At 30.1% G+C, this 12,904-nt stretch overlaps 4 protein-coding genes across 5 annotated transcripts; 2 read left to right on the forward strand and 2 right to left on the reverse strand.

The window, feature by feature from the left end:
- Nucleotides 1-5,527: 5,527 nt before the first annotated feature.
- Nucleotides 5,528-6,155, reverse strand: LOC119685005 (39S ribosomal protein L52, mitochondrial). The gene is made up of 3 exons (XM_038099171.1): nucleotides 6,047-6,155; nucleotides 5,837-5,991; nucleotides 5,528-5,780 (listed from the first exon to the last, which is right to left on the reverse strand). Exons 1-3 carry the CDS (start codon nucleotides 6,093-6,095, stop codon nucleotides 5,595-5,597), a joined length of 390 nt encoding a protein of 129 aa, XP_037955099.1. The 5' UTR covers nucleotides 6,096-6,155; the 3' UTR covers nucleotides 5,528-5,594.
- Nucleotides 6,156-6,385: 230 nt separating this feature from the next.
- On the forward strand, nucleotides 6,386-7,723 carry LOC119674859 (crossover junction endonuclease MUS81-like). Its single transcript, XM_038086016.1, has one exon. It carries the CDS (start codon nucleotides 6,386-6,388, stop codon nucleotides 7,679-7,681), a length of 1,296 nt encoding a protein of 431 aa, XP_037941944.1. The 3' UTR covers nucleotides 7,682-7,723.
- A 1,925-nt stretch (nucleotides 7,724-9,648) lies between these two features.
- Nucleotides 9,649-10,539, forward strand: LOC119682839 (respirasome Complex Assembly Factor 1). Of its 2 annotated transcripts, none has more exons than XM_038096360.1 (4): nucleotides 9,649-9,716; nucleotides 9,794-9,920; nucleotides 10,009-10,112; nucleotides 10,171-10,539. In XM_038096360.1, the coding sequence occupies exons 2-4, from the start codon at nucleotides 9,813-9,815 to the stop codon at nucleotides 10,361-10,363; spliced, it is 405 nt and encodes a 134-aa protein (XP_037952288.1). In that variant the 5' UTR covers nucleotides 9,649-9,716; nucleotides 9,794-9,812; the 3' UTR covers nucleotides 10,364-10,539. The 2 variants fall into 2 exon arrangements, with proteins under 2 accessions (XP_037952288.1, XP_037952289.1); XM_038096361.1 differs by having other exon boundaries at nucleotides 9,699-9,716; nucleotides 9,788-9,920.
- A 186-nt stretch (nucleotides 10,540-10,725) lies between these two features.
- On the reverse strand, nucleotides 10,726-11,668 carry LOC119682840 (probable U2 small nuclear ribonucleoprotein A'). The gene has a single exon (XM_038096362.1). The coding sequence runs from the start codon at nucleotides 11,598-11,600 to the stop codon at nucleotides 10,824-10,826; it is 777 nt and encodes a 258-aa protein (XP_037952290.1). The 5' UTR covers nucleotides 11,601-11,668; the 3' UTR covers nucleotides 10,726-10,823.
- Nucleotides 11,669-12,904: the final 1,236 nt, after the last annotated feature.

Genomic DNA, 12,904 nt, shown 5'->3' on the forward strand with positions numbered 1-12,904 from the left:
AATCTGCACCTTAGTATATTTCAAGAGAAATGTGTTTTCTCTTTTATTAATTATAAGTAATGTTGGGTGTAACTAACATTTGTATGTGTGATTTTGTTTGTATTATACGTTTTGTGTTTATGTTAATATGTTTGGAAAAGCTATTATAAAAAATGTTAAATAGCAAAATAGCGAGATTATTTACCTAATAAAAAAAAAATCTAAAAAGGAAGCTTTGTTAAGGTGTTCAGTGAACACTCTGAACCATTCGACGCCTCGCCTCTGGTAGTATATATAATTGTTAAATATATTAATAGAATTGAACGAAAGTTTGTAAAATTACATTTCCTGGCTTTCCAGAAATTAGATCAGGGTATTAGATCACTTCTAGTTTAACTACACCAAACCTAATACTTAAGGTTAGTAATGAAAAATTGGGTAAATAATAAAAATTGGGTAATTGGGAAATCAGATCACAAGATCCATCTTTTTCAAATTGTATTAAACTTACACCAGTTGGTTTATCCACCAAAATGAAATCTACTTAGTGCTACAGTATCATCAGGCACATTATAAATTGTGGTACATCCTTGACCAAATCTATCTCACTTATAGTGAGGTTTTTAATTCTGCATATAGGAAGGAAACACCATCTCATATCTTGACTACTAGGCCATCATCTTTTAAAATTCGAGACATTAGACCCCATTTTATAGCACCCATTTTTTGACTAATATCGTCATGCCTTAATATTACGCACATAGTCAAATTCATAGACTCAAATTATTTCCTTTCTTACTTAAACAGAGGAGTCAAGAGTCGTCTTTGACATATACATTATATTAATAGTTTATTACAAGAAATCACTCAATTAAGAATTTCATGTGTTATAACTAGAAATCTATTTCGAATAGACAGGAGAGATATTAAATTAAATCCTTGTGCTGACCACACAAATGTTTCGGACATCACCAAATATCCATTGTGAGTAGTTTTTAGAAAAATTCGTTGGTTTAATTGTCCATATATGTATAAATTTTGAACTGCTAGTGTCTGGAATATAAACCCTGTCAACTTTGAACTGTGGACCCATGGACACAAAACTAAAGCACACTTAATAAGCGTTATACGCAATAATAAAATTTTAAAAGTGATGAAATAATTTGTGAATATAAGTTGTAATTTAACTTCATTTTTAAGACGCAAATAACTATTATATTTAATAGAAACTAGTATATTTCATAAAGAGGTTTTCAAAAAGTAGTGAACTACAACAACAAAAATTTATTTTTATATTATTTTAATTAATTGAATTTTTGGCTGACCATACTATCTTAGACGATCTTAGAAATAGTTCTTGTATTTAATTATTCCTAAAGTGACCAACGATTTGGGGGCGCTCGGTACTACCAACTGGCGTCAGAAAGCAACTAATCGGTCTGACTGTCAGAGGCTACTCGACGCGGCCAAGGACGACCCACGTCTGTTATGGCCAACTAAGTAAGTAAGTAATTTTTTTTTGAGACTGCAAGTACCACGAATCGAACTCGTGCCCTACCAAATTTGAAGCTCAGTGTCAGCGCCCCTTAACCAATTGACCCAAAGTAGTACTTAACCTTTATGTTCGCACATTTTTCTTTACGAAAACTTCTTTATGAAATAATTTATGTATTATAATTTACTTTAAAATGAATGAATATCAAATCTTGTACATTATTTACTTTCATACACTTATTTTGTTTATTCTAAAATTTCTTTTAATGACTTTACTCGTATATAATCGTATGAAGACTGCCTTAAGGTCTTCCGTTTTCAACATTTCTTTTATGAAAAAGTTTCCTTAACAAAAGCCTTCTTCAAAGAAATTTTAAAACACTTTTCTTTATTAAATTTAAATTCGTAAATTTCTTATATAAACATATATTAACAACGCTTTGGATCATATTGCATGAAGTGGGTTGAAGAAGGTTCATTGGCGCAATTTTTTCCGCCAGTCACAACTTGATTGCATCCACCAAATAAAACGTTTCCAAAATATTTACGTTTCAAAAAGTTTTCGCTAATGAATTTGCAAATATTTACAACATTTTGCATTTTGACACTTTTTAACTTTTATAAACATATAAGCAATTTTTTACGCATCTTTTGCTATATAAATGGTTATTTATTTTTATTTTTATTTTCGCTCTAATTATACTGAACCCAACACGGCACATCTGAGTGAAATATTTTGTTTTCTTCAAACAAAAATTTTGGTAAATTGAAAAAAAAATTATTTTTCGATCATAAGCGTGAACAAAATTATAAACAATAATATTTACTGAAAATCTTCACCACAATCTAGCTGGTCTAGTCTGGTTCAGTATCTAAGTAGTATTTTTCCTTATAAACATCAACAAATGATTCAACTTGGTTGCTGGATTGCAGTTGTTAAAATCTTGACTCATCCACAAAATTTCCAAAGAAATTTTGATAAAATTGGTAAATATAGACTGTGACACCTTTTGTTGTTATGAATATTATCCAAATAGTAATAGTATCCAAAAATGTTGTTGTTTTATCTCTTGCAATGTGAGATTTGTCATCAAATCGGTGCCTAGCTCAATCTGCGCGCACCGTGGCGTATGAGTTACATCAATGCAAAATGCTTTAGAAATTGGAAATGTGTTAATTTGTCCGTAATTTGATTTTTTGCTTTTAGTTGCTGTGAATAACCGATACAGTCTTTTTTTCTTATTTTGAATTTATTTTGTTTTTTTATTAAATATTATTACTTTTTTAATTTTCGAGTATAAAAACTTAAAGCGCATTAAGTTTCGGTTTCGTGGTGAGGCCCGTACAATATAATTTATAGTAATTTGCGGATAATTAATAAAACGTGAGTTTGTAGAATTTAGTAATTCACTTCAGTTAAAATTTGTGTGAAAATCGAACTAAATTAAACTAAAAATGTCATATGAGTAAAACGTAAAGTTGCACGCTTCCGTTTAATTAGAATTTCGCTAATCATTTTAATTAGTGAAGATTGTGTTTCATCATTAAAATGACTACTATTTTTTAGTTTTGTTATAAAAGTATATTCTTATCGAAATTCCGGGCTATCCAACCTGTGTATTTTAGCACATATTGTTTTTCACAAACTTCTAATAGACAATTCTAAGTTCTAAAGGACAATTTCTCAGTGTGTCTATTCAATGAAGAAACACTCTTGCCAACAGCTGTTGCTTTGGCTTAAGTATCCAATTAAGAAGTTAAGCCCTCTCTCGACAAACAAAATAATCACGCTCTACAAATCTCTTATCATAGTCTGTATTGAGCCAATTAATCCCGAAAATATAGTGAAAAACTTTAAAGCGAACCGAGAGAACTAACGAACGATAAAGACATATGTGATTCAAATCCTCAAAGCAAGGAAATTAGTTCTAGAAAAGAAGAAGCAAAGATTAGGATAATTTAGTTATATACAGACACAAAAACATGCAGTGAAAAAGTGGTGGTCTGAACGCAGACCGAAAATAAAAAGACTAGGGCTACAATATAAAAGTAACGCTCGCCAAAGTAATGAGAAAGCGGCTCCCTGGGAAAATAAGTCTCTCCGAAGCGTGAAAGATTTATTCCGCATACTACATATTAATATGTTGGAAAGTTAGGCAAACCATTCCATCGACAGTCAGTCAGTCACCTCCTCAAAAACAAAAATCTCTTATCATGCCTGTCCTGTTGTATAATGCAGAAGCTTGAACAATAACCAACAGTGATGAGAAAGCATTAGAAGTAGTCAATAGAAAAATTCGTCGGAAGATCTATGGTCCCTTAAGCGTTGACAATAGGTTTCGAATTATATAGAACTATAAGCTGTATGAGCTGTATCGTGACACTGATGTAGTCAAGTACATACTGACTACATACACACTGGCTTCGATACTGACTAAGCCACCAGCTGAAACTAATCAAACTTAAATTATCATCATAATATTTTTCCCTTACAAAAAAGCTTTGTAACTCAAGATGAAGCGCTGTTATCATATTAGAATATTTCTCATCTTCTCAGCCATTTTTTATAAATCATTCGGATTCGATGCAAACTGTAGAAAATTCGTCAAATCAGCCGTGGCCGGCTTTGTCAATTTCACAAAATTGAAATCTCTCAAGGAATTAAATCTTTGTCTAGAGAAAACCTTACTGCGATATAGTAAATGCGCGAATGTGTCTTCCATTTCTTTATCTTTCCAGCTTCTGCAGAAGCTTCTGCTAGAAATACACAATCTGGCTTACCTAACAAAGAATCACCAGTTATGACGGAAATATACAGATGTCTTTAAACAGTCTTTGAAGACTTTTGTTCTTTTGTACCAAAACCTTAGCATGTGAAAGGCTGGATTGGAATTATTACCAAGCAAGTGTTTAATCCAAATCCAAAGATGATAAGAATTTCTGACATATAATTGATGTTATATTTCAATACGAATATTAACTAAAAATGTTGATGATGAAACCTTAGAAGCATTCTTTAAGTTGTAAGATTTTAAAAAACTTCACAGGAAGAAATATTAGTTTTATAGTTTTTAAGCGAAGTATATGCTCAGAATAAAGCTCTTGAAAATAATGCAAATGAGACAATTAGTTTTTACAAATACATATTTATATGTATATTTAATGCTTATATACACCTTCTACTTACTCTCACCACAATCTATTTGATGAACTACAAAAAACACTCAACAAAAAGCATTTTCCAATAAATACTTTGGCTACGCCGTTGGACATGCTAGTTCTATTTACTAGTTATTTCTGGTCTATGACTACAATTTTCTAAAGCTATTGAATTGTTATATATAAGCGTAATATATAATATGTAGACCCTTGTACGGTTTGAACATAATTTAATGTCCTATAGGACAAGACAGACAATTTAGAGTTTTATCTACTATAGTTTAAATATTTTCATATTTGCTTATTGCCTTTACCCCTAAATCAAAACTGTTACACCAACAGGTTTTAAATTAAAATCTAGTAAACATTTTAGAGCTTCTACACTAATTTTATAAAATAAATATTTTTGTTAGTTACCAATTAACAAATCACTGTTCACACTGTTTGCTTAAAAGATAATTACTCTATTCATTACAAATTGGATAATTGTTACTATTATTTAAATCATTATATAGGATATTATGAACTTATAAGTAAATAATTTTTATACTTTATTCTGTAGAGGTGGTTTTACCTCATGCTATAACTATTGCTGTATTCTCTGCAAGCAAAACACTTTTCTTCCTCCTTAAAAGTGGTTTTACTAGGTCAAAGTCTCATGCTATGACTATTCGCTTCGTTATTAACTATAAATTAACTCGAAGGGAATTAATAACTTACTACCAAAAATAACTTACTACTACTTACTACTAACTTGCTACATATAATTATTTTCATATATTAAAGTCCAGAAACTGTTTCTGTTTATAAGGAACCACCACTTCTTATCCTACCGAATCTCCTATCTCATCAAACTTATATTGCTTTACACATTTTCATAACAACGTACGTATAATTTTAATTTTGTAATTTTCTTTTATTTTTTTATATTTAACTGCAAAGTAATTTACTACAAGTAAGTCTTAATCTTTTTTTAAAAGCAGATGGCCTTTTGGTTTAAGTTTATTTTTTATAATAGACTCCTTTTCAGCACTTTTCTCTGCCTTGAGCCTTGCATGTCTCTGCTTAGCATAATTCAATTCTGAAATCTGTGTTACAATTTTTTCGGCGATCTGATGTTGTCGTTCTAAACGTGCTTTTTGGTTAGACTAAAAGTAAATACATTATTTATCGGTACTCTATTAATTAAGATATAATAACTCACTCCTAATGGTGTAGGACGTCCATCCAAAAATGTGTAGTCGGGTAGATTTGTAAGTGGACCAAAAGCATTAGAATTCATTGGCAATCCTTTATCTTCACGCCACTTTTGATCATAATAGCAACTGGCAGTAAGTGATATATTACGTTTAAGTACGCCTATAAATATTTTAAATGAATACAAAATATATTTAAAATAATAAATGTAACTAACCATTTGCAATTTGTGTTATATTTGTAAAAGATTTTGTTATTTTAAGCATATTTGAATAATCACTTTTTTGTTTTGTAATAAATGGCAGAAATAAATTTTAATGTGTACCGAATTGTCAAAATCAGCTGTTAATTTGACTTATGCCGGAAAAATATATACAAACCTGGCAGCACTCTTGTGTAGAGTTTTAAATTTACAAACATTTGATTTTATTTATCAATTGTAAACAAAAAGTTCGAGGAAATTTAATAAAAATATTTTGGCGAATGTATTAAAACACGTATTTTAAGTACTGATATTATTTTTTATTAATTGTTTAAATAACATTATTATTTTATTATGCCTTTTGAGTCGCCTGCTACAAGTGATTTGCCCGCTCAACAACAACGTTTGGAAATTACATTGAAATGTCCAAATCCTTTATTTGAAAAATGGCTGGAAAGCTGGCTACATGATGCCGAACGGCGTAATAATAAATCTCAATACAAATTAAGAGAAGCTTTAATAGCTTTGCGTAGTTATCCACTACCATTAGCCTCTGGCCGCGAATGTGCTGTTCTACGCGGCTTCGGCACAACATTGTGTAACTTCATTGATGAAGAACTGCGTCAAGTGCAACGAATACAACCGCAAATTGTAAAAAACCCCATGTCTACATATGAAACAGAAGTCAAGCAAATCGTTGCATCAGTTAAAAAAGCCAAACAGAAAAAGAAGATAACAGAAAAACCAATCAAAATAAGTAAAAAAGTACAAAAGGCTTTAGAGGAGGAGGAAGAGCGCAATCGCCAAGTCTTAATGCAACCAGGTACATTTAAAATTTTACTCTTGGTGGATATACAAGAGACAAGTGGTAAAAATAAACGTTTGCTGGATCAAACTCGTAGTTATTTGGAAACACTTAATGTGCAGTATGAAGTGAGGCGCCTGACAGTGGGTGACTTCTTGTGGATAGCACGTGATGCAATAGGAAATGAATTAGTCTTGCCTTATATTGTTGAACGTAAGAGAATGGATGATTTAGCCAGTAGCATAAGAGATGGCAGATTTCATGAGCAAAAGCATCGTTTATGTCAATGTGGTTTACAGCATGTTGTTTATTTGGTTGAAGATTATGGTGACAATGAACATGTTGGTTTACCCTTAGACTCTTTAAAGCAAGCCATGACTAATACACAAATTCAATCCAATTTTTTTGTTACACACACTGAAAATCATTGGCGTTCCATGTCCTATCTACAAGGCATGACAAAAACACTTATCAAACTATTTAGGAATAAAATACTTAAAAATACCACGAAGGAAAATTCACAAGAATTTAATACAAAAGATGATTTAGTTGGGTTACTTAAATTCCGAGCACTGTATGATGATTCAGCACGCAATGCTCAACTTACTGTTCGTGAAGTGTTCGTCCAACAATTACTACAACTTCATTCATTATCGATGGAAAAAGCTTTGGCTATTGTTGACGTCTACGCCACGCCCAAACAACTTTTCGATGCCTTCGAAGCATGTGCCAGTAACGGGGAAGCACGCTTACTCCTGGCAAATATACGTTGTGGTCAATTACAAAGACCGATTGGAGAAAAATTAAGTCAAACTATATATGACTTTTATTGTACAGAATTTTGAACTTATAATTTACTCTTAACCATAATTTAATAATAGATTTAAAAGAACCATTCATTTACATTAAAACTTTGTGATATATCATAAATGTAATTAATAATATTTTTATAAATTTCTTATTTGAATACGAAAATAAATTTAAATTCTTTATCATTCCAATTAAATAATTAATATTTTTAAGTTGATAGTACTGCATTTGATAGGAATAAATTACAGTTCTGTATTCTATATATTCTCTATATTCTGTTATCTACTAACAGATTTAGTGATATTTACGAATTTTCAGAAGAAAAATACATAACTTTTGGGAATGCTAAATCCAGGATACTCACTACCACCAAACCAAATATCCTGGGTGACGTTCCCGATAGTATGTTAACCTTTTATTCACATGGCACGGTGATGAGCAGGCGGCTGAAATTCCGCAATGGATTATTAGTAAAAATTGTTTTTATCTTCATGGACAGCCCTCCAATCCTCGAAATTATGTGCATAAGAGTATGGACGAATGTTCTAAAGTCCATCTAAATTTAAATTTTCCTGAAATAGTTATGGGTTATATACGACTTATGTGTCGATTTTATGTGATTACTATAATTTTGTCATTATTATTATTAGATATAATAATAATGCATTATAATATATGATACCTATTGAAGAAAGCCTTTTAATCTAATCCAATCAGAAATTAAAACTAGTCATAAACATTAAATATCATTTCGTTTCCAATTTTTAAACATTTTATATATGAGGAGTGATAACTTGCACCGAGAGATATTAAATAAACTGTTCAGTTATAGGTAAAATTATTTTATTTATCTGAATGTACCATTGTCCTTTTCTTGCTAATGATAAATAAATCTCTAATTATGCGTTAGTTAGACTTTAGAGATCAAAACTTTGGACAAGGTATGTGAGTCGTTGTTATATTGGTGTAAGCATTGTTACAGAAAAGTATCTGAAAACGTTTGCTTAATATTAGTAGTTGATATTCGCGTTATATTAGTATGTTTTAATTTCTATAGTAATCGGAAAAATGTTAATCAACTACATATTGTATGTAATGTACATATATATTAACTACATATTGTATGTTATTCGTATTAAAACACTGTGTATAGGATTCTAAAGTAGATGGGCAAATACTATTTAATTATCCAGTATATTGGCAAATGTAGGTACGATGCATAATTTCGGCTCCCATTTTAAATATGTTCTACTAGGTTATGCTAGGTGAAGATGATTTTTGAAGAAAACGTAATTAACATTATCTTAAGAAGAAGTAAGCTGTAACCACTGAAATCCGTTAACTGAATTCCGGCAATTATTTTGATCCCGTGATTATTAATGAATAATCAGCTTTTCGATTTTCTGCCATATTCCAATAGTATCTTATTGTCGTTATAACAATTTAAACCAATAATAGGTTGGTAGGTTATACCGACGATCTCAAGAGATCCACTTAGGCCTATAGGTCCATTGTGTTAAAGTATATTTAAAAACTCCGGGGAATTGGTTCTGATTCTGATTCTGCTAACATTTTTCTGAAAATGGAAAACTGGTTTTTAGGTAATTATTTAATTATTCATATTACGCAAAAGATGTAAGAGGAATAATTTTGTAATAATAAATTTAAAATTAATTTTAGAACTTAAGAATTAATTAGCTTAATTCTAAATTATACAATTTTATTATATTATATTGACAATACTAAGCTTGAATATACATAATATTTGAACACAGAACTACAAAAACATGAGATGCGTATGACTTCAATTCCTTAAGAGGTGATTGTATATAAAATATATAAATATTTTTTTCGAAATTATCTTTGCAATACAATATATAATATTAATATATATTTATAGCACATATGCCAATATTTTGATTTTCAGAATGTACTCATATTTGACACTTCATAGTTCAATGTTTTAGGCACATCAATTTGGCTTTGCTAAATCTCTCCAAATATATTTCTCTACATATTTTGATTAGTAGTAATTTGACATTGGGGTCTTAATTAGTATTACACGTCTCAGTGAGTTATCAATTTTTTTTTTGGTATTTAGTGCTTCGTTTTATTTATGTTGAATTAAATTAAAACTATAGTTATAGTTAAATAGGATTGAAAGAAATGACTTCAAGGGTACAAACACATGATCGTAGCGGTAGCACAAAAGCCACTCCACTCAAAGAGATTTGTTCCCGGGCGCTAGCGCCGAAATCAGAATGGCCTGATAAGGTAAGTAAACGAAAATGTGGGTCAATAAATAAAAATACTTTTAAGTAAAAAAACGTGATTTAAAATGCATATATTATATTTAATTTAGGATGAATTTCTGGATGTAATTTATTGGTCGAGACAAATTTTTGGAATATTACTGGGTATAGTATGGGGCATCATACCACTTAAAGGATTTTTAGGTTTAGTGCTGTGAGTATAAAATAAATAAAACAAAATGACGATTAAACTGATAATTATTATATTTTAGTTTTGCTGGTATTAGCTGTGGTGTAGTGTATCTCTACGCCATCAATTTTCAAGCAATAGACGAAGAAGCTTACGGTGGACCATGGGAATTGGTTAAAGAAGGATTTATGACATCATTTGCAGGATTTTTGGTGACGTGGATAATTTTCTACACGGGACTGCACTATGATGCTATAATGGCCGCGAAGGCTTAATAACTAGAAAAAAGTGCCAAATTCCGTTTCGTAGCTGACAATTAAATTTAATTACTATTCTTCTACCCTGTTTGTGAGATTAATGTTAACTTGGCACCCCATTCCTATACTCATTTTTGTTTGATTTATAATTATTCAACTACTACTACTAGCAATAAATATCCAGAAGTTGTGAAGTGTTTAGTCTTTTATGCTGGAGACTATTTTGTACCCCCGACAAATTTTATTGTTGCATTTAGTAATTTTATACATTTAATAATTTAAATTAGTTAAAAATTGTAGAAAACTGAACTTTTGAAAATGTTTTCTTTTTCTGTGAAAAACAAGACAATTTTATAATAAAAAACAATTTAAATGGGTTTTACAAATTGCTTCTTTAATTGCATTTTATTACTGTTTGACTTTAGAGCATTAAAAATATAAAATTTACACGAACTATTTATTGTTAAGCGTCTAAATGTTAGTGTTCCATAACTTCGATGCCCCCTCCTCCTTCGCTACCGTTTTGTGTAACACCATTCTGTAAGTCTGTGAAGAAATTCTCTGGTAGCTGACCACTTTGTAATACGTGCGATAATCGCTCTACTTCGAGCAATGAACTGGCACGTTTTATAGCTTCGCGTATACGTTGTAAATCTTCAGGATTTGCCATTCTAGTGCCACCGCTATTGCTTTCTGCTGCAACTGCAGCAGCATTTAGTTTTGTCTTTTTAGCAATTTCCTTTGCAATATCTTTGCCTTGCTTTGTACGGAAGAAATCATGCGCTGCTTGACGATCCTTTTGTTTAATCTTTCTAAAATCCAGCAAACGCAAGTTTGGAAACTTCCAAGCCATGTATTCACGATAATACTGTTTAGTCGAAACAGGATTAATTAATAAACAAATTGTGTCTAAATGCTGCAAATATGCTAATGGTTCAAGATCTCCTAATTCTTGTAAGTTATTACCGGTCAAAATAATGGAAGTTAGATTGGGCACAGCCTCGTGCAGACCATCACCGATGCGTAATATGCGGTTATTATTTAAAAGTAAACACTTTAAGCGCGGTAAATATGGCATTCCATCCAGTTTACGCAGATCATTATCAGATAAGTCTATGGTATCAAATTGATCTAGTGTCGCGCCAAGGTTTTCTATTTGAGGTATTTTATAACCACGTAAATCGAGTTCACGTTCCCGGCATGGATTAATGTATTGCATTGACTGATTTATCAGTTCAGGCGTTAGCTTAACCATTTTTACTTAACAAAACTTTAGGAAATTATTTAATTTAAACTTATATCAAGTATTTTTCATTAAAAATCTTCAAAATAAAAGACAAATAATTTTAAAATAAATATTCAGCCACAAGCGTCGAAAACCAAATAGCAATTTGACAACAAAATGAACTGTCAAAAGCGCAATGTATGCAGTGCTGCCACATAGTTCGGATCTTTATACAGGTTTTACACAATGCATACTTTTGGTGCGTTAATAAACAATTATATAATATATATAAAATAATAATTAATTATTATTTATTTTATAGAATTACATAAAATTATTATAAAAATTTTATTATCTACATTTGCATTGAATTTCACACTGCGGCCGTGTACGAGTTCAAATAAATTGAGGTAAAGTAAATTGAAATTTCCTAGAGATTTTTTGCACTGCATTTATGTTAATATTTATATGTTATCATTGCATAAAGTTAAACTTTTTAAGTTCAAAAAAAAAATTATAATATCCCGATATAAGGGATAGAGCACTCGAAAATTAATCAATTATGATAATTAACCAACTGTTGAAGAAGTTATTCGGCAATATACACCTAAATTCCAAAAGAGACTTAAATCGCATGTTTAACATTTATCTTCTACAACTGCATTAAATCGCCTTAAAAGAAAATCATTTATAAATATGAATATTCCGGTTCAATAGCATATATGTTAGTTTAATATTTGCAAAATTATTGTCAATTTCTATTTAAAAAGATTCAATAAATAAACCAATGTAAAAAATAAAATTACGATAATTTTTGCTCACATTTCAAACGACTAGTCTATTTGTATAATATTTTTCTTAACCTCTGAGCAAATTGTTATTACGACGAATAAAAAATCATTTCTATAACTTTTACCGCATCTGAATATGAGAAATGTGTTTCTAACTTTCCTTTTCATTATGCTTAAAATAGCAAAGTTTAAACTTCATATCCATTCCTGCAAAAGCATTCATCATAACCTTAAAAAACATATAATTTCTTTTATGCAACTTTTTGACCATAACCTTATAATCGTTTTAATTCTTGTAATGTTTTGTTAAAAGCCACTCAACTTACCTCTCAAATCAAAATTAATACAATTATAAAATAAATAATGTTAATTTTTTTTAATATCTTTATTTTAATTTTCTTCGTTACAACTTTTTTATTTTAACGCGTAAATTTCACACAATTTCGATTTTTAATTTGAATAAGTAACTGTAAATGCAGAAATTTATTTTTGTATTGAAAATTGATATTTAACATTTTGTATTTGTAAATTATTTTCTTCTCT

This window comes from Teleopsis dalmanni, chromosome 2, assembly GCF_002237135.1.
Source record: "Teleopsis dalmanni isolate 2A chromosome 2, ASM223713v2, whole genome shotgun sequence".
In the NCBI taxonomy this organism is placed as follows: Eukaryota; Metazoa; Arthropoda; class Insecta; order Diptera; family Diopsidae; genus Teleopsis; species Teleopsis dalmanni.